This window comes from Lepisosteus platostomus, chromosome 17, assembly GCF_059453375.1.
Source record: "Lepisosteus platostomus isolate fLepPlt1 chromosome 17, fLepPlt1.hap1, whole genome shotgun sequence".
Taxonomy (NCBI): Eukaryota; Metazoa; Chordata; class Actinopteri; order Semionotiformes; family Lepisosteidae; genus Lepisosteus; species Lepisosteus platostomus.
The window spans coordinates 16479358-16501276 of record NC_142627.1 but is presented as its reverse complement, the minus strand read 5'-3'; the positions used below and the strand labels follow the sequence as shown (position 1 = coordinate 16501276).

The window sequence follows — 21919 nt, the reverse complement described above, 5'->3', positions numbered from 1 at the left end:
ATGCAATTAATGTAAATTTTGCTAATTAAGGCTTTTCAATTATGTGCATAAATAAATCAGAAACTAGAAGTCTAAACACAATAAATCTGATTCTGTTCACCACAAAATAGTAATTTGTAAGTCATATTGGAGCTTGTTCCTAAGTGATTATGACACAGGCTTAATTGTGTGTGTAATGCTGGAAAGGTTTTGATTAAAGAATCGATTGTCCCACTTTGTAACTGCACTTCGAGAGATCAATTTTATTTTTCATTCGCGTCTTAATAGGTATAATGGAAAAACGTTAGTCACATACATCTTGATAATGTGATAAAGAAATATACTGCATAATAACACATTTACGATAATATTAAACAATTATTCAAAAAGTTCAAACTTGTTATGCAAGGTTTAAACATGAAAACACACAACACAATGTTGTTAGTAAAATATATTGCATTTATATTGCATAATTGGGGATTAATTATCCAATTACTATTCATTTTAGTGAAAGATAAAACTTATTTAAAGAGATATCCTTCTGCATATCTGTCATATAAATACTGTACAGCTATCCTCATACAAAATGGCTGAGTGCAGTGGTGTAGTTTTACGGCTTCTAATGGACTTTCTATAAGAAAAGTAAAAGATGAAAAATGTGAAAGAACCAATTGATAATTCAAGTACAAATCACTAGCTGGATCAATTTGCTGTTAAATTGCAACTGAACTGAAATCAAGAAAATGTACATAATAGTAAGAGTGTCTGAAAGTGTGGTAGGTCAAATGTATTTAAGGCAAATCTTTAGTGGCATCTGACATCTCAAAACCTGTAGTCTTCCTCATTACCCCCAAAACATAAAACAGTATGTGACTGGCTGTTTAATGACCAGCAACTCTAATGATAACAAAAACAGCCACAAAACCTAAGTCAGGTATTACATATTCATCTTCATCAGCAGTGAAAATTTGTTGATCTATTTGCCTGGATCACCCATTAAACATTTAAGAAAGTTCCACTAAGGTAAATGCACATCAGATTCCAGCTAATGCAGTTTAGACCTCCAGTTACTGTTACACTGACAACAAAATATCAATGACTGGCAGGAGCAATCCTGAAGTAGTTGAAGATATACATTGTCTGCCAGTTTCCACTGTAATTGATATACAGTAGGTGCTGCATGTTTTACTTGTTCATGTCAGCACTATGGCTATTGCAGTATTTCACATCTATATTATTTTATGTATATCTGTACTGTAAATCTTCAACATTCAAATGTAAATTAGCAGTAATTCAGAATGTTGAATTAAAGTTTAGTAATATAGAGAATAAAGACGGTCTTTAAACTTTTCTTCATATAATTTTGTCAATTACTGAATTGCACAGAAGTTTAATGAAATATGTAAGTGCATGCCCAAAAGACATCCAACATAATATCTGATTAGAGATATAACAGAACTTCTGTTTGTAATGTTGTAATGCATTATCAATTAGGAAAAAAAGCTAACAGCATTTGTCTGGGCACTACAGTCTGTGGATTTTGTCTTTGTTATAAATTTGTTTTAATGAGTAGCATTAATATCCTTACGTGGGGTAGTTATGGGGAGTGTGGTATACTTCCTCCTTATTCTCCTTACTGTAAATATAATTTAAATGTATTCATTGAAATAAAATAATTATTTAAAAAACATTCAACATTTCTGTTATTAATATTTATCTACAATGAATCCATATTTCATAAGATAGTAAAGTAAGGCACTCTGGGAAATCCTACTAACATTGGTAACATTGCTTTATAATTTACTGGACTTCCATGTTGACATAGAGGTCCCGCAACTAAAGAAATGTTCTTGCAACATGAAATAAATAAATAAAATACTATATATACATACACATCATTTTCAAATATGAAATATACTGTAAAATTCTATATAGAAATGATTTATAGAATCAGAACAAACTGGATATAGAAAAGTATTTAGTAGTCAGCAGAAACAAATATTGGATTTGGAAATAAATACATCTTTCATACATTTTGCTTGTTTTATCAATCACATATTATATATGATTATATATAATAAAAATAAAAAGTACAAGGCATGAACTAATCATGGAAAAATTACATCTCTGTGGAAAATGACAGATTGTGGGCATACAGTATGTGCATTGTTGATATGAGTACTTTCACAGATTTATCAACACAATGAGAGAAGAAACAAGAGATCTAAAGGTTTTTTTTCATTCAGAGGCCCAGATGGCTAGCAATTTAAAATTATAATTTAAAAATATTGCTTTCTAAAATCTTCCTATACAGATATGTATTATTCTTAAAATATCTAAAGGAAAATAGACAGTAGTTAATATTATCAACAATGTTACTGTTTTATGATGGAGAGTTGGTTCTACATACAAATGTATACAGCATATTTCAAATGTGTTTTATCTTTCTGGTAAAAAAAATCAGTTAAAATGGATTCCACAAAAATAAGGAAAAGGTAGACACAAAACACTATTTCTCCAAATACCAGGAAATTACTAAATGATATGCAGCTCAAAATATAACCATGTTATTATTATGCAGTACAATGTGTTATTATTAAGTATAATGCTTTAATAACATTTGCATTGTTTCAGCACAATTTGGGACCTCTTCTATTATGAATATCACGTTTATCAGGAAATAGCCACACAAAAGGATTCAGATGGCAGATGTGACAGAAGTCTCTTGATTCTTTTGCATCTTGCATTCTTTCTGATCCTGGGGATAATCACAGAGTAGCTTATAGTTCTAATAACCTTAATCCCTGATTTGACAATATCTGAAATAGCATTACAGATGTGAACTAAATCTTCTTTCAGCATGCAATATCTCTGATAAATATTAAAGATGTGCGCTACAATGGGAGTTCAGTTGCAGTATCACAGTAAAACTGGATTATGAAACAAAAAGTTATTTTTCAGTTGTCATCAACACCATTAAGCCCCCCAATAATTCATTCCAACCAATAGCAAGCATTTGTTTGTACATTATACTTGTTTTCTTTTGACCGTGATCTATAGTTTAGGCTATACAAAAAAACATAGTATTTATGTAATCTGTAACATTCGCCAAACTGTCTCCAAACCTTGTTACAACTGACAGTGCCTCTTAATTACCAAAGAATGATACGATTAAAACATACAGTACTGTAGTTTTATGATGTTGAGCTGATCTCAAAGAACCAGCATTGAATACAGTACATCTCCTGTAAAATGATCCTTTGATGTATTTTTGGTTTTGGTTGCACAGAACACACTGAATCTAAACAACACTGATGTAGTAGCTTGTTTCCTATCCAAGGATAATGTTGCCATTATGTTTTAAATATCTTTGGTGTAGGATCCTTAAAATGAACATTTTTCTACTATAATTAAAAGAGTAATTAATTACACATGTATGCTATGAAAACAAATAGCCTTTTGTAAAACAAACTGAAGATTTAGCCTCTCTGCGAAAAAACTAGCAGGACAACTTCACATAGACTTTTGCTGTTGTACAATACAAGTTCTGCTTTTTTGTAATCTACAGTGCTCATTCTAAAAAATTAGTTCTCAGTGAACAAAACAAATTTCCTTTATTAGTCATTTTTACACCTATATAATCTTTAAGCATATTTTCTTAAAGAAAATAGGAAACATTTCCACTCAACCTATATATGTTAAAATGCCTGAGACAATACCTGTGAACATAAGATGTGAATGTTTCTTACTGTCATACTGTGAAATGCATTATTATATTTACCTTCATCATATATATTAAATTATATTAAGTCAAACAGAAGCTTCAAGATTGGTTGAATCATTAATTGCATGATTGAAACAAGAAACAAAGAATCTGGATCATACCATAAAATTCCAGATAATGTTTCCTATGTGAATTATGTCAGCAATTAAAAGTACCCATTGCATGCTACATAACTTATTTTATTGAAAATAAGAAATAAGCCCTATAGTATGTATCTGACATATACATTTTTCACTGTTATACTGAATTGGCTCAATATATTTCCTCAATCCTTGCTCTCCTCAGACAATGTTTGCATGGTTGATTTTGGATCCAATTTATGTATAAAGTTTGCTCTTTGCTTTTTTATTGACACTTTTTGTTCACTCGTCAAGATTAGTACAGAAGTGAAATAAGATAAGGGAGGTGACAACATGAGTGGTACTGTATGTTTAAACTCTGATCTGTGTTCAAGGCCAACAATGAGGAAATCAATTTTGTTATATGTATCAGTCTTTATTTACAATTCTTAAGTCAACTAATTTTCTTTTAAAATATATACTGTGGAGCAAAACATTATATATAGAAATCCTTTTAAAATAGATGACACTTACAGTACATTGTTCACCGAAGTAAACAGAACCAAAGTATTGCACTGTATTAGAGGAGACTGACTAAAAGATGTGAGTCACAAAGACAGACGTTGTACACATCATAGGCTTTTTTGGTGAGGAATCTAAAATTAATACTGTCTGGCACTTGCTCTTTTCTCTGTCTGCTTTTACAGAAGGGCAGGGATAGCAATAATCTACGTTTGCATCACCAGGTAGAAGCAAAAAGCAATTCATTTTATTACCAATGTGGAAACCTGAGATACAAAATGTTGCAGGCTCACATCAACAGAAGAATTGCAGCTATATTAAAAAACTACATCTTCAGCAGCTAGAAATGCAAGAAAATCCCTCTAATCTTTAAACCCAGTGTGGATTCACAGTCTGAGAGAGAAATCATTATATTGGTGTTTTATTTAATGAAATACAGCTTAGTTAGGAAGTCACTGGATACCTTCTAGGTGCAAAAGATTGTTCATGGTTTATTCTAACAAGACTAATCTTAATTATAATTGCTTGCCTTTTCTCATATACACCATTACTACAGCCTCAGTATCTTCCCCTGACTAACCTTAACCAAACAGTCACCTTCCTTCAGAAGATGTTCTCTAGACTCTTGTTATATTCCTTTTTTACTTGTGGGAGGTACCAGTGTCAGAGATTTACAACCATTTCATACTGTGCTAACAAAGAAAGTTTAAACCCCCCCAATAATCCTACTGTATTCTAGCAATATAGTGCATTCTCTGTGTTGTGCAAGAAGAGTTCGTCTCTGAAAATCTTGTCAAATGGAGGATATACTGTAAGCTACTATACTGTTTTTTTTTATTTCATGAGAATGACATGTATCCTTGTAATCGTAAATACAAAAATCAATACAAATATAATTGCCTCCAAATTAAAGACAAAGGTGGACATAAATTGCAGGCATTATATGTTTGTCAGCATTCTCAGGAAACAAAAATAAAAAATCATATTGAAGGTCATTCCTAAAGCAAACTCTTAAAATGAGCATACAACCACAACACCAAAAGACATTCTGGCTTGAACCTATTCTTAACACAGAAAACTAAGATACTGTCAAGGAAATACGCAATTAGATCAGTATTTCTCTTCACTGTTAATAAGAAATATTAAAATACCATAAAATATGATCAAGTCTCTCTTCATTGGATAAAGTGATATACTTTATATGTATCAAGTATATTTATAATTATTTGCTATCTAGACATTATTTTTGCAATTTAAATATTTAGAAATATAAGTATAATTGTACCATTTCAAAATAATGAAAGAGAAAACCTTGAATTCATTTGATTTTCTAATGAGTGATTAAAGCCACAAATTTGACATCTCAAACTGTATTACACATAGTCCCAGTGCATTTAAATAATTGTCTCAACAAAACAAAGGGATTTGCGAGAGAAAAAATCCTGTAATCCCTTCATCTGATCAAAATAGAAAGCTTTTAAATTATTTAATGGAAAAGTACAAATTTAAATTTGAGAGGCATTTGTATGAGAAAATGATGTGTATTTGTTGGGAACATGAATGGGACAGATGCATCAAGGTCACAAGCTGTGGAGGGTTTTTGATTGTTTTAGCAATCAGATACCAACTGTTGATTCCAAATCAGATCGCATGTCCATTTTTATAAAGAAGACATTAAATGTAACTTTGATTTAATGTATCAAACAGATACAGAACTAGAATCTATCATCTAACAAGAAAGTGCTGACACACTCTCCAACTGGGGTTTTAAAAACGTTGTTAAACATTTAAACTGACTACAAATTAAACTATTAAACATGATAAGGCATAAGGCATCAGATTACCACAGATGCCATAAATCCACATTTCTATAAATTGAGTACATAACAAAATGTACAAGGAAAGACTTATCTCCCTCTACCTGCACTCTTAATGTATAAATATGTAACATCATAATTTTCTACCCAGCAATTATTACTCAAAGTCCCCTCCACCAACTTCACCACAAATGACTGTAGCAAATCTTTGTTTCATTTTATAGATGGGTCCCAACTACCTCATCCACAAAGCCAGGTTGGGACTCTCAGGTCACATACTGTACAGCATACTGAAGGTTAAAAATCTGCATTATTTGTTAAAGTTTGCATATCCTGAAATTATGGAGGATTGGTACATTTTCAGAGAAATGTTTAGTTACATACTGTAGTTACAACTCCAATTATTTTAAACCTACTGTGTCGTAACACTTTTTTGTTATTTTTGTGTGTGGAAGAATGGGCTAGGGATTAACCTGGATTTTACATTGGTACAGCTAATGGCAGACTACAATAAAATAACTGTCAGCGTCTCATTAGGCTTGAGCTTGACATATAAAGAACTCACCCTAATTTTGAAACTGAGCATTTTCAAATTCACTATGTAATTAGACATTTAATTACATTTCATAGTATTTTTCAAATATTAATTAGATGATGTTATAACATATGAAGAGATGCTTCATAAATCAGTTAGAAATTAAGACACCTACTGTATATACCCTAACTGTGCTTTTATCTTCTCCGCTACAGTTGTTCTTAGAAGGAATTCAAAGGCAAAGAAAATACTTGTGACAAGGACACTAATGGATGATGTATCTTTGCAGCACCATAAATCCTATAAATAAAGACCCTTAGTCCAGTGTGACACAAGAGGAACAGTAAATAAATGGCAGAAAAATGCAGATTTGCATTAAGTTAATATGTTAGTGCTGGACTTTTACAGTTAAAAAATAAAAGTCCTTTTAAAGTAGAAGCCATAAAGGGACACCTTTTCAAAATAAAATGTTCAGGCCAGCTAAATATGACAGTATAGTTTCAAAATAATTCCTTTAAATATTCTTCAATGTTACTTTGTTGGAAAAGACTGCTATTGTATTGGAATTTTTAACTTACAAAAAAATTTCCAGAAAGTACTCATTGACTCCAACTAGAAATTCCATTAATTAAATTCATTATTTTCAATGGACTGCAACATATGGTAAATCTCAATCAACGAGGCCACAATTTTAAAACAAAACAATGTTCGATATTCAAAAATACAATTTTAAAAAAAATGTTAACGTCAAGGAGTCCTCTCAATCAGCTATGAGAATGAAGCTATGAGAGAGAAATGCATTAACAAATATGAGCTCAGTAACAACATGACTGGTATTATACTGGCTGACCCTCTGCACTTAATTTATATCAAACAGCAAGATGGTTTTGAAATGACACAGACCCCTGAACACTCCACTGCTAAGTAAATCACATCTCCTGAGGTGAAGACAAAGCATTCAGTAAATTTTAGCCCAGAATTATTTTGAATGCATTGCCAAAGAAGGTTAAGGTGCTTCTGGGATTCACATTGCACAAGGCTTCAACAATCAACTTCACACATCTTTGTCCATCAAAACTGTGTTTCTGGAGAGTAGCTAGGCGAAATTCACTTCAAAGAACTTCACTGAAATCTCTGGAAATCTTATTAACAATCCCAGAATGTGCCTGTAAATCCAACATAATATGGAATTATGTTTAATGATGTACTGTGATTTCCATATGTTGCATTAAAGTTAAGACTCTAAATTCACGCTGTGAAAACAATTTATGAGAGGGAATTGTACTGATAAAACTATTTAAAACACCCAATAAAAAGCAGGTTACTGCATCACAAACTGACAGAAGGAACCTTTGTGCTGTTTTGCCAGGGTAAATACATCTTGCTTTTTTTGGTTCATTTTGTATGTCTTATTTCCAGAAAGATCTTAATAGACTATAAAATATTCTACCACAGCTCACTATAAACTAACTAAAAAGAATGCATCTAAGCTGAAAGGCACAGATACTAAAGCACAAACAGCCCTTCTTTCCCTTCTCTCATGTACTTCATGACTGTGTTTCTCCAGGTTAGACAGAATTAGGTTATACACAGTTTAATGCCACAGAGAGCTTCAAAGAAATCCCAGACTTGCACTATAGATCAAAAACTCTGACAGAGATTAACTTTTAATAATGGCACTGCTATCTTTGAAGCAGCTTTGAAAAATTCAAATCATGTCACAAAGCAAAAATTATGACACAGAATACAATTTATTTGGGAGGGAAAGTGTGCAACTTTTTACTGTAGTAGGAAATATATAGAAAAGCAAACTAAGGCCATCCAGCATCTTTCAGACTATGAATAGAGTCATCTCAGACACTGATGTGGGATGAGAGACCGGGCAAGTTACTTGAATGGGATAACGGCCTCTTCTAAATCATTCTTTCAGATATAACACTGCAAACTAAGCAGCATACAGAGAACTTTTTAGCTATCCTTGCTTTTTGAGACGGAGTTATCTATAGCACCTGAACAAACATGTGACACCAGCTGTTGAGATCGATGGATGTGACAAAAAGGCTTAAGTTGTGAAATATTGAAAGAAATCAGTCTGGTGATCAAAGGTCCATAGAATGTACAGTAGCAATAGACAATTAGGGTTTTTGATCTGTTTTTACTATTGCTAGAGGAAGAAATGTATCTTCAATTACACAGATAATTACAGTATATTGTTTAGAATTGAAATTACTATATACTGGGCTAAACATGTCGGGGCTTATATTTGAACCACATAGGAGACATTTTCATTGCTTCCTATGGGAATTTCAGAACCACTGATCTTGCTTTTTGCTGTTGTACTCATGTTCCACAGTATGAACCTTAAGACATATTAATACCAAACTACATGAAAACAAAATACAGTATCCCAGTACTTCTTGTTTTAAGAAATATAGTGTGGCTCATGAAACATCTACAGTATAATGAAATAATTAAGTTCTGGTAATTTTTTCATTTTGGCTTGGTTTCCAAGTATTTAATTAGTTGTAATAATTCTGACCTGTTTAAGTAGCAACCTAATTTACGTATGCATGTATTTATTTAGTACATTCAAGCTTTTTCACTTTTCAGTTAATTAATCAATCTACAGTAGGTACCCTGTTAAAATGTTGCCCCATAGCTCAAGAATCTCAAAGAATGAGCATGACCTCTTTTCCAGAATGCAGGTATATTTCAGCTTCTGTTAGTATGGAGAACAAATGTAACAAAAAACATGCAAAATATTGTCAGGAAGTTCAGAATACAGGTACATGTAGCTAATGTTGCATGAAATGATATGCTTTTCATTGTCATAATAATAAATGAGAACTATCAAGGTTTCACGGGTTATCATTTATCAGTCCCATGCAGCAATTTCACAAAACAAAATCTGCATTTGGCAAAAGACATTATTAAAGAATGATTAAAAAAAACAAGAGATACAACTGATTGAACCTTCAGCTCTAGCAGGAAATAATTATCTTAAAGTGACGTTAAAATCCCAACAAGCTAACCTGCTTTAAAACAGCACAAATAATTTGCCTGATACAAAATGATTTATTAATTATGAAATTGACTAAATTAGGAAACATTTAAAGACAAGAGAGTGTAATAAATGTGCACAGTATAACTTTAAAGCCCATAGTTTTTTGTTGTACAAGGAAAGGCATGAGATATCCTATGAGTTTCTAATATCCAAATCCCAGACAACATTATAGTTTTATTTACAAATTCTACTTAATTTTGTGTACTAAAATGTAGGCTGAAAAATGCACCTATTCATTTTTTTATTCTTTTGTAGATGATGATGCCTCCAAAGCAAATATCTATTTTGGATGAAATGCAAATTTTGTTACTGTGACTACTGATCATGTGCCTAAATACTGTACTTTTCCCTATGCATGTGCCTTTTGTGATTGAACATACAATGCAACATTTGTATAACTGACTCTAAACTTTAACATACTGTAGTGTGTTTAGAGAGTATATTGCTAGTATTACAACAATTTAGAAGACGAATATATATCCTTTATCGAACACATATCCTTTATCGAATACATATCCTTTAACTCTTTACCTATAAGGAGTAAGTCATTGAAACTGTCTACTAGGTTTATATTGTTACTTGCTTTCTTCCACAATAATTGTGAAAGCATGAGTTGGAGTCTACTCTGCCTTAAAAACACACATCATAGACAATTCAAATTTGGATGTACAGAAATAAAACCTGTATAGGTCAACTTTTCCACAGTGAATTGAAGATACAGAATGTCAGATACCTTTGAGAATGCTCAAAACCACTCTACCAACTAATGAGCCCAGTTCTGGGCCTCTAGACCATTACGAGTCTTACAAACAATCAAAACATGTCTGATTTGCGTATACATATACAGAAAGTATATACTGTGCATTTTAAAGTGAATAAGAGATCCATAACTTTCAAAACCAACTATACCCACTAAATGTGACTCTTAAAGTGTTAAAACTATACTACTAAAACTTTCTGCAAATTAATCATTAGAAATGTTAACGTTACTTTGAGAATTAATGATAAAACCAGGGGAATTCAGAAGTCAATTTCTTAATCGCTAAAAGAAATATGGAGAGGATATTTTGTTAAAGAAAAAAATGTTGTAAAAGAGACAAATAAAACTGATTAGGAAACCAATCCAAACATCTTACCTTCACTGCAGTCCTTTCCTTGGTAGCCAGTCTGCGAGCAGTCACATATAGCTTCGTTGTCAATCACATTGCAGACTCCTCCATTCAGACACAAGTCTTTACCACAAAGATCAGTTTTGACTCCTTCACTGCCGCTGAGTACAGGTTCTGAGCTGTTGACTTTAAGATCAGTTATCCATCCCTTGAAAGGAACTTGATCCTTTACAGAGGCGGATGTTAGCCGTAGTGCCACAGATCGCAATTCCGGTGGAATCCCCCCCAAGAACAAATTGCTAAAGACAGTCATATCCCGTCTTTTTGATTTCACCTCAATCCATTTGACTTCTTTGTCCACTATAAGGGTGGTGTTTTTGAAGTTCCTCTTTATTGTCACGGAGTGCCAGTTGCTGTCATTGACTGCTGTGTCCGACAGCACGGTGGCTGGCTCCGCACAGAAGATTGAAAATCGAAGGCTTAATTTCCCATTGTGGATCAGGAGCTCCAAGAAGTCGCAGAATCCTTCGTCGTCAAAGTACACCAAGAGTCCATGGGAGCTCTTGGTTTTCATGTTAAAGCTCATTTCACTCTCACAACATGCATTCCACATCGGAAACCTAGCCCACTGTCCTTCTGCTCCAGTGAACTCCATGCTGGTACCAAGGTCAACCAAGCAACACACCAGCAGGCTCACCCAGATTAAATGAGCGCCGTGCCTCATTGCAAGCACCATATTGGCAAAAATGTAGTCTGAAAAAATATTCAGATGGAAGATCTGTTCTGTGCTGAGACTATAGAATCAGGAAGCAGCTGTAGCACTGTATTTCCTGGGGAGGGCTCACTAGAAAAAATAATTTATTTGGATGGATGTATCATGAAACTTCTGATTTAAAGTCTTCATTTGCATACCTGCAATGTACTGTTGACTTGTCAATAGGGCAAGAGACAGTATTAGAACATATCACCCAATACGCCGGAACTGAAGTCCTCTGCCAAAATAAACAAAAATTTTATTCTATTTTTTTCTTTCCGTTTACTCTTTTTTTATAATCCAGGTTTCTTAAAAACTGGCTCAGTTGTTGTTGATATCCATCAGTTCTTTCTTGCTATTCTGGTTCACTTGTTGTGTTTTTTTTCAATGAACCAATTAAAATGCAAACACTGAACCCTGTGACAGATACCCAGCTCTGATCATCAGATTCACGCTATCATGCTGAAGCAGACGACATGAGTCATTGCTTATGGCTTCTTAGGCTGCCTCCTTCCCAGTGGTGCTGAAAAACATAAACTGTCAAATAGCTCAGTAGCTATTGACATGCAAAGCCTGACAGCCCCTCTGCTTTTCAAGGCCAAACTCTGATCCCAGCGTTTACAATAGTTTGAACATAATGACCAGCAATCTGCAAAGAATGAAAAACGATAATGATTTAACCCATTTTTTGAATTATGCAACTGAATTGTATGTTAATTATCTGTTATACTTTATAAAGACAGCACACACTACATATATACAGATAAGAGAGATGCACAGACATACTGCATAAGGAGCAGGTTCAATTCCCCCCTTTTAATATAAAACTTTGTTTACTTTGGCAAGGAATTGATTTAAAATAATCAACCCTGTTAAAATGATTCAGAAAAAGCAAAAAGCAAAAGTTTCTGTTTATTATTCTGTAAGGGCTAAATGGATGCAGTGAGATCAGGAAGATGTTTTTCTTCTTTCCTTCCTATTGCTTTTAACCTCACAAACAGACCCTCCTATTTTTTATTTAGTAATTTTGTTGCCAATACAAACATGGTAATATTGAAATGTTTGAAAAGCACAAGACGTGCTGTTCTCCTTTACAGGTACAGTGGATTTACCAATATGATACAGATAGAATCTAGTGACTGTATTTTCTGGGGTGGTTAGAAGACAATTGTGTTTAGCTAGACTGACAAGTCAGTGCTTTTAATAGCTTTTCTCAAAACTTAGGTGCTAATTAAAAAGGAAAAAAGACTAAAGGAAAGACGTGATATTTTTTGTCTTCGACTAGCTTTATATATAGATACAAAATAAAAAAAAGCATTGATTCAAGGCAGCTCTGTTTATTAAGTTTAAATGTTGTACTTGTTTATTTCCTTCCTCAGGAGTAACTGTATACTAAACCAATTATAAACATGGCAGCTTGTTCAACTGACATTTTAAGTTTGAAATGCAATTTTCAGCTCTAGTTATTAACTGCAAAAAGAAAACAACGGGGGAGAAAACCGTCTTCCCCATCGCTATCACCCCACCTTGGGTTTTCATTATGCAATCCAAACAAGTCACTGCATGACAGTTTTTGACGCAATTTACCGAGGGTACGCTGAAACCTCGTCCCCAGTTAATACTCTCCTATGAGAACAATATTATCAGTAATTTATTGCACCGCATTGTGCTGTTTCCACCAAGGGACATGAAAACCTTTCTCTTCCAGAACAGGGCGATCCCTACAGGTGTCACGTAAATACCACACAGCAAGGGGGGTCTGCAGTTAAAGCTATACTTCCATTCAATTGTATACAGCTTCGCATTAAGGCGCACGGTCACTTATATGATATAAATACATAAACTACATTAAGCCTGTAGGTTATTGCATATTAAGACACGTAAAGGAAATGTCTATATTTTGGGAGTGAATCACCGTTAGTGCTGTCACTTCTATCCATTTTTACGTTGCCGTAGTATCCTTAAAACCTCCAAATACAATCGTTGTCCTCATGGCGATAAACATTAAAATTGTAAATAATAAAAATATTATTTTTCGTGATATCCCAGACAAACCACAGCCATTACAAAATAAAGGAGGAAAAAAAAAGTAGATGGGAACGCAAGTGTTTTCTTTAACATCTAAAATATTTTCCACTCTGAAAACTAACAATATATTCTCATTCCCCGACACGACAAATGGCATTAACAATCCATAGGGGAATACACATATACACATTCAGGCTTTCCAGAGACGGCGAAGTAACGAAGGGAGGTTCATAAGTCATAGCCAAGGAATTTAAGATTTCGACAAAAAAAAAATCTTCTAAAATTGATATATAGAATTTCATTACGTCCATAAACAAGGCAAGTCAAACGCATCTGTAATGAACTGCCTTTTTTTCCAATTCAGTGAAAGAAAAAATGTGCATTGGAACATGCATGTCTTGCCTTGGTGTTTGATAAACGGGCTCAATCCAAAAATACAGAGAAGTAACGGAATAAGTAGCTTTAAGAAGAATAGGCTTAAGATAATCACGATGAACATTTAAAATCTGAGCATCTCTTTTGTTATAAATGCAGTTGAACTAGCCAATTTCTAATCTAGTTTATACATCTAATACCGACAACAGGCACTACCTTACCTGCACAAGAATAAAAAAAAGGAAAAACTCTACAGCCAAATTCCTACCGTACCATACATTGCCCGCTATTATAGATCAGTAGATGCCATATAAAGCAAGACTTTATATTCTTGGAAGAAATAAAATGCATCCAACCTTAAACTTTTATTACCTCTAGAAATCACCATTTCATGATCTTCGTCCCATCTACCCTTACTAAAGATGTTCCGTGAAGCCCTCCTCATGCATTTTGCTCTAGAATCACTGCATCACTGTAAAAATAAAAATTATTTAAAAAAAATCTTCGACAGTCCCCAAAAATCAAGGTTATATATCCTTTACCTGTAATACTCTCCCTCCAGCCTCTGAAAAAGTGGACACATTGGAGAAGGGAACTAGAAAAATCCTATATTTGTGAGGGAGAAAAGGTGCAATCTGTCTCCCTACTGTGCGCTGCCAGCGACTGTGTCAGAAGGCAGAGACAGCGGATCACGTGTCTGCTTGTGCTGTCTGTTTGAGAGGGGAGGGGCAGAGCGCTGCAGCACCTTTTTTAGCAGCGCCGTTAAATACATATTCATGTGAATTACACCTCATCATCGCTATCCCCACAAAATTTCAGCCCTTCTAAATAAAAAAAAAGAAATTCAGAAAGCATCGAGAAAAGAAAGCATCGCACGTCAGCATTAAAGCGGAGCCGGATCTATAGGACAAGAGTGAAAGGTTATAGTGATAATTTAAGTCCTCACACTCGTTTGCCATAGTGCGTTTCCTTTTACTTTTTACTAAATGAATGCAGACGCAATTGCTGCCATTCGCACTCTGCTCTATACATTGTGGAATACTGAACTTTCCACGTGCAATGTCATTAGAAAGTACAATAAGTTCCTGCTTTGTCTAACGATGGTATGAAAAAATAATCTAACTGGCGAGAAGGCTGTGCTTGATGATAATTAAGGGACTTAGAAGTCACAGAAAATGATTCACGTTGTTTAATTTTAAACACTAAGTTATGAATGCGGACGCAGCCGGTGCTCTTCGCACCCCGCTCTCTAGAATGGCCACTGTGTAAGATATGAGACAGAGCTCCGCGCCTCCTCCCTCTCTGACGGAGCGCAGTGGGCGGCACGCAATTTGCAGAGCCTCTGATTGGGGAAAAAAAGACCTGCTGATCTGTCCTACATATCAGGAAGAGAAGAGAATCTGATTTTTTCTGTACGGAGCGCGTGTTGTCTTTATGAAATTCAGGTATTTTATACGTTTAATGAAGAAGTAAATACTTACAGCGTACACATAGATTCTGAGCTGATCACGAGGAAGAAACAATTAGCCCGTTTTTCGCGCATAAAAAGTGGTTGTTAACTAAACCTATTTTTGTTAGCATGCAATGTCTAAGTTAAGCAGGAACACATCATTGTATCTTATTTTTTATTTTTTTTTTAATTAAAAAATCGATTGCGCAGCCGGCAACCATATCTGCATGTATGGAAATTCCTTTATCATCGTGATATTATTGTTGATTTCCTCGGGCATTTGCGATTGTGGGAATGCAAGACCACGCACACTCCAAGGTGTTTATTTTTACTCTTAAGGATCGACACCTGCTGAGGCTCCGTAAAACGCGCTTATCTTCATCTTTCCTGTTGTAGGATTGTGCACAAACGTTCAGTTATTAGAGTGGTTAAATTAGAAATTTTGCTCACATTGATTACATTTTGATTGTGGGGAAAGTTTTTTCCCCCTCATTTCTTACATCGTGACTAACAGGTCATCCTTTCCATAACCACCACTCTTGAAGTTCTGCAGGCGCTGCAACATTGATTATAATACAGAAACCGCTTTTTCAAAATTTTAGCTGCTGATCTTTTACAACTTTATGGTGCATTGAAAAAGACTTTGAGAACCAAATAGCATTATTGTTAAAACAACTGAATTTGCAATAATATCTAAATAAGGCTATGTATACACAAGATAACTCGATGCTATAAAATTTGGAGAAAGTGCAAGAAACAAGGAACATGATACAGATATAAAGCTGATATATGATAAATTTTGAATGACATACTGTATTACCCCCAGATTGTATAGCCCATTCTCAGTCTCTCCAGAGCTTTTGATTCTGTGAGCCATCAGTTTCTCCTCAACAGTCTTGTCGGTCTGCATTATTGGCACTGCACTGAATAGGTGCACATCGTTCCTCTTGGGGAGCTCCTACCTGGTGTCATGGAGAGGTACAGTTTGTAATTAATAAAACTTATTAAGAGTGGACCTGCAGGGCTGGACCCCATCCTCTTCTATACTAGCCTGCGTGGCCCCATTATCACCTACCATAACTTGATATCGTGACTGTGCCCCAATATCACTATGCATATGATACACAGTTCTATTGTCTTTTCCACCCTATGCCACACAGGAATCCTCCAGCATCACAGCAAGCCTAGCACGCATCTCTTCCTAGATGACCGACTATCATCTCCAGTGCAACCTCTCTAAGACTGAGCTAATTAATGTCTGGGCAGGGCATTCACTTAATCAAGAATTTTTTATAATCCTGGGCACAGTCTCTACCAAGACTGCCAAGATGCTCATCATCGCCATTGACATCATCTTTACACTCAGATGCTAAATCTCATCTGTGATTTTGTCTTGCTGATTTTTCCTGTACATAGTAGATGAAGATCTGCCCATACTTAACTCTATTAACTATTTTTCCCATCACTAGTTATCTCTCTGGAGTACTGCAACTCCTTTCTACAGTAGCTTGAGTCTGTGCATGGACAATTAGACCACTCCAGCTCATACAGAACATTGCAGTTCACTTAGTTTGCAACTTCCTGAAACAATCTATTTCCCCCACTCTTCATTTCTTTGAATTGGTTTCAAACCACAGACCACATCAATTCTAAACCTTAGTGCTATCCTACAGAGTTTCAGAGGGGACTGTGCTGCCATTTCCAGACCACAGTGTCCCCATTTGGGAACTGAAATCTGGGTTCTCATCCTGATTGGCAATGCCATTACTGAGGCAGCACAAGTCCAAGGCCGACTGCAAAGCCCCTCCAATAGTGAAATAAACTGGCCATAGTTTGAACCACAAACTCGCTTGCCATTTTCTGGAAGAAACTCAAAACTCATTTCTTCAACATACTGTATACCTAAACCCAAAATTCATGACTAACCCTCTCTTACTGACTGTGCTGTGTTACTACTTCCTGCCTGTCAAGCACAGTTGAAATGTATTAGTACTGTACAACACTATCCTAGCACTTAATTAACACTGTACTTTACAGTTTTATGCTTTTTCTGTTATTTTATGCTACTGTTGCTTGCACCCTTTGCATCATAAATGAATAAATAAATATTAGGTACTTAGGCCAGGAAAGCCTACTGGTTTATTTCCGGTCCTGTGTTTTCCTTTTCCTCTGTCTATTGATTTTCTTGACCTTAGAAGTAAAACACCTTGGATAAAACTGATGTTGCTTTCAGAAGGGTAATTCTACTTATTATATAAATGTTTCATTATTTATACATTTATGGATTTTCCCCCAAAAAAGAAAATGTGAAAAACATTTGGATGAATCGCTTACCTTTGAAAGGTTGTTACACAAATCTATAACACATTGTGGAAACAAAACATACCTTAAAAAATAATAACAGTACTGAATAAAAAGGAGAGGAATCAAGATTCACATTCCCTATTGTTTGATAATTATTGCCTTTTGATTGTTAAATATTGTGTATTTTTCTGCTGCATTCCATAAATGTTAGAATGTTATTTACTGTATGCTGCTGTTGCAGTCTGTATGTTTTCTCTGTGTTTGCATGGGTTTCCTTACATGGTTCAAAGAGCTACTGGTAAGTGTATAGGCTTCAGGGGAAATCGGTCCTGGTATGAGTGTATAGCAGGTGTGTCTGTGTGTGTCTGTGTGTACCCTGTGATGGACCGGTGTCCTGTTCGTGCTGTATCCTGCCTTGCACCCATGTCTTGTCTGTTTAGGCTCCAGATCCTCCACAACTAACTTATTGGATAAAGCGGTTAGAAAATGGATGGGCGGACGTACAGCTGCTCCACATAAATAAATCACCAAATTTAAATTCTAAAAAAAAAACCCGGCAGTTTGTGCTACTTAAAGAGGAGAATATCATTTCGTATCAAACAATGTCCTTTAGAATCACCAGTTGATACCAGATTGGTCAAACAATCCACAACCAGTAACAATAACTTATTTGTTTGACAGTTTAAGGGCAAATTTTTTGTGAGCAGACGAAAGAATGAAATATTTGGCTGCTTTCTGAAATCTATAGGAAAATCACATGCTTAAGTGAATGAACAGATAGATTTGTTTCCTCAGGGTTTCAATGTGCATTTGATTTGTATCAAATGAAGGGAAAATACATTTCACATTAGGCACTCAATCATATAATTAACCAATTTCTTTTTTTTAGCATTCTCAATGATCAGCTGGAAATATGAAATGCCTTTTACCACAAACTATTCCTGAAGCAAGCCATTGCTGGAAAGATCTAAAGGTGATAAAATTATTCATCTAGCATTTTTGTGCATTCTGACTCAAAAGGTTTATATACTGTTTGCACAGTATGTGTTTGCTCCATAATTGTACCAGAATGTAATTACTGACAAGGCTCTTATATACTTTACGTGTTGATGTATGTCAGAAAATTTAAAAATGTATTAAAAGTTTTTTATTAAACTATAAAGTAGACTTATAAAGAGTTAACAGTGAATCCGTGCAATTAGCACGTTTTAAGTTAAGAATATTAGTACAATACAGTGCAACTGAACAGTGCTCATTTCTGTGGATAGCACATTCCATCATTAAAGAGGCAGGGGTGGAGAATGAACAGGCTCTGCACGTGGGAACACAGACAGGGAATAAAAGGCCTGGTGGAAGAGGAGATTTGTCGGGAGATTCTGTTTCTAAAGCAAAGAAAATTAAAATCTATTAGACTCCAAGGATTTACCTTTTCAACCTGTCATTAGATTTTATGACACTGATCTTCTCTTCATACATTACTTTATCAAGAAAACCTGCTCACGAGAACCCTGCTCATGGCTTAACAAAGTGGTGCAGTAGTGTATTGACTATTGGTGCTGAAAGGCCAGTGGGTCAAGTCAGAGAGTTCAATGAATGCTGGTGGTCTTCCAGTAGGAGCCTGAAACTAATCCACCCAGTCAACATACCAAGACTTCCCTGGAGTTCAAATCAATTTAATCGTGAAAGAAACTGTAAATGTTCTAGGCTGAATTCCCGTTTGTTAGTCTCCAGGAGAGAAAGCTATCACTGTTTTTTTTACGCTATTTTTAAATTTGTTGAACACATGCTGATCAACATTACATAAGTATGGAGTACTGAGAAAAAAGAAAACAAAGAAAGATGTCATTTAAAATTATAACCCAAACATTCTTCTGTTGTTTAAAACATTTCAGGGCTAAGTAAAGAATAGTAAAGCTTTGGGTGTAAACATTTAGGTGGTCAATTTACAGCAGTTTAATGCACCATACAGTATCTTGAATTTGTACAACTTAGCTTCAATCAAGAAAAAAAATAAGTAATGGCATATATTGAACTATTGCATTTTTTAAAGCACACCAAGAAAAATTTAAAATGAATATACATGGACAGCAAGAATGAAGAGAACACTATAAGATGATCAGTTGTAAATACAGTAAATACTAAGAATTGAGAAGCTCCACCAGTAAAGGTGCTAGCTCCTTGAGACTCAGACTTTGTGAATCTTAGTCTTGTTAGCTAGTTCTTGTTGCTACCTAACTATGACTGGGGTAATATACAGTAAGTCCACTGCAACTTTTACTGTGCCTGCAAGATCATTATGATACACAAATAGGGCAATGCATGGGTACAAAATGATTATTATTTAAAAATTATTAAATTGAAAATGATCATCAACCATCCATTTTCTAACTGCTTTCCTCCAGTTTAGGGACATAATAGCTGGAACCTGTCAAGGCAGGGTACTCAAATCAGTTACAGGGAAGACACACACATGCTGCCACCTACAGCCAATTTTCCCAGTAACAATTAACCTACCTGTATGTTTTTGGACTCTAGGAGGCAACAGAAGCAACCAAGACCAACCACACAAGCATGGGGAGAATATACAAACTCCACACAGCTAACACCCCCAGAATTGAGCCCAGGGCCCCAGCATGCCCCTATAAGACAGCCATGTTAACTACTGCGCCACTGCGCCACAAATAATAATAAAAAAATACATACCAACAAAATTAGATAGAAGTCCTAAAAGGGCGACTGCAGTCCCAATTTCTCAGATCATCACCGGACTTTTTGTTGACTCATTCTGATTTGCAGCCAATGACTGCAATATGACCCTACTGTATGCACAACATCGAAACGTTGTCTCTTTCGTGATGTGTAGTGTTGGTTGTACATGTTACCGTGCACTTGGAACTGTAGTTTCATTGTGGTCTGAAATGTACTTACTGTATCATTGCCAATTCATTATAAACCCAAAATGTTTGCAGTTCAAATGAATTTAAACAAGATTTTTCATCACTTGTGGGACTGATATGCTGTATTATACCTATCTTATAATCAAAGGTGGGACGCATCTCTAAACTCAAATACATAAATACAGTTTCCTGCTTTCCCCAAGACTCTGCCCTTTATGAGTTCCTCACCCTTGACCACTATTAAGCGATAGTAAAAAAAATAATTTCATACGCTGTCTTCTAAGAGGAATTTCATGGTATTCAAGGCACCAAGTGACTTGGCCTATTTCAATGCCATTTATGGCAAGAACCACTTTCTGTGCCATGCAGATCAATGCTAATGACTGAGATGTTACCAATTACAGAGACCATAAAAAACCTACAATCAGAAATATGCTGTTTCATGTCATAGAACACTTTTTGCATATGTTTCTCTCCGCTTTCCCTGGAATCAGTGCCTCCATAACTCTGCCACACACTGTCAGAGGGATTAAAAGGCTTATTTTAAATCACTAAAATGATAAATGTCATTAAATACATTACTATTGAGTTTAGTAGCTCTAATCTCACCTGCTCTCCATCAAAGGCTTTTTTGGCACAAAATAAGATTAAAAATAAACTGGCTTACCAAGGGCAAGTATACCTGTTGGCAATTTCACACTTTAAGGTTCTAATCACGTGTACTCAACTTGTCAGAAATGAATGAGTAAGAGAAAGCTAAAGGCTTTATTTCAGCTTTAGGCTTTGCTGAATGGAAACCAAATTATTTTAGATTTTCACATGAGCTTCTCTGTGTTAATTTCTGTTATGTCTTATGAGTACAGTAGAATTCTTGTATTTTAAAAGTGAAAGTGTTATGGAACTACTACAGGTCCTCTATTTTCTCAGCATGTATTCATCCTAAGCAAGTGCATGCTGCATTATTAAACTCATACGGTCTATTTAGCTCAAAACTATCCAGAGCCTACATTAAAACCATGATTGCTCTTAGGGTGCAAAGTGCATATGAAAGCAACTATTAAAACAGCAATGCATGGTGAAAGGCCTTTACAATTTTAATGGTAACTGCATAAAAAACCTAATGGGGACGTAGCTGTTTTTAGAAGTTATGCCCTCTTTAATTGTGTATTAAGGTGCATTGTGTCACACAGTATTCCATTTCTATATACTGTATATAAGAAAGCAAGCATCTGTTATTCCTTA

The 21919-nt window shown here is 34.9% G+C and overlaps 1 protein-coding gene across 26 annotated transcripts in view; it reads right to left on the bottom strand.

The window, feature by feature from the left end:
* nrxn1a (neurexin 1a) overlaps positions 1-14714 on the bottom strand; it is a 352697-nt gene extending 337983 nt beyond the window's left edge. For 20 of the 26 annotated variants that reach the window (XM_088610470.1, XM_088610478.1, XM_088610489.1 and 17 more), the window contains exons 1-2: positions 14569-14714; positions 10897-12272 (exon numbers count right to left, since the gene is read on the bottom strand). In XM_088610470.1, the coding sequence (XP_088466596.1) occupies positions 10897-11605 (709 nt within the window). In that variant the 5' untranslated portion in view covers positions 11606-12272; positions 14569-14714. The other 6 variants (XM_088610472.1, XM_088610473.1, XM_088610476.1 and 3 more) reach the window with 6 other exon arrangements.
* Between the last annotated feature and the right edge of the window lie 7205 nt (positions 14715-21919).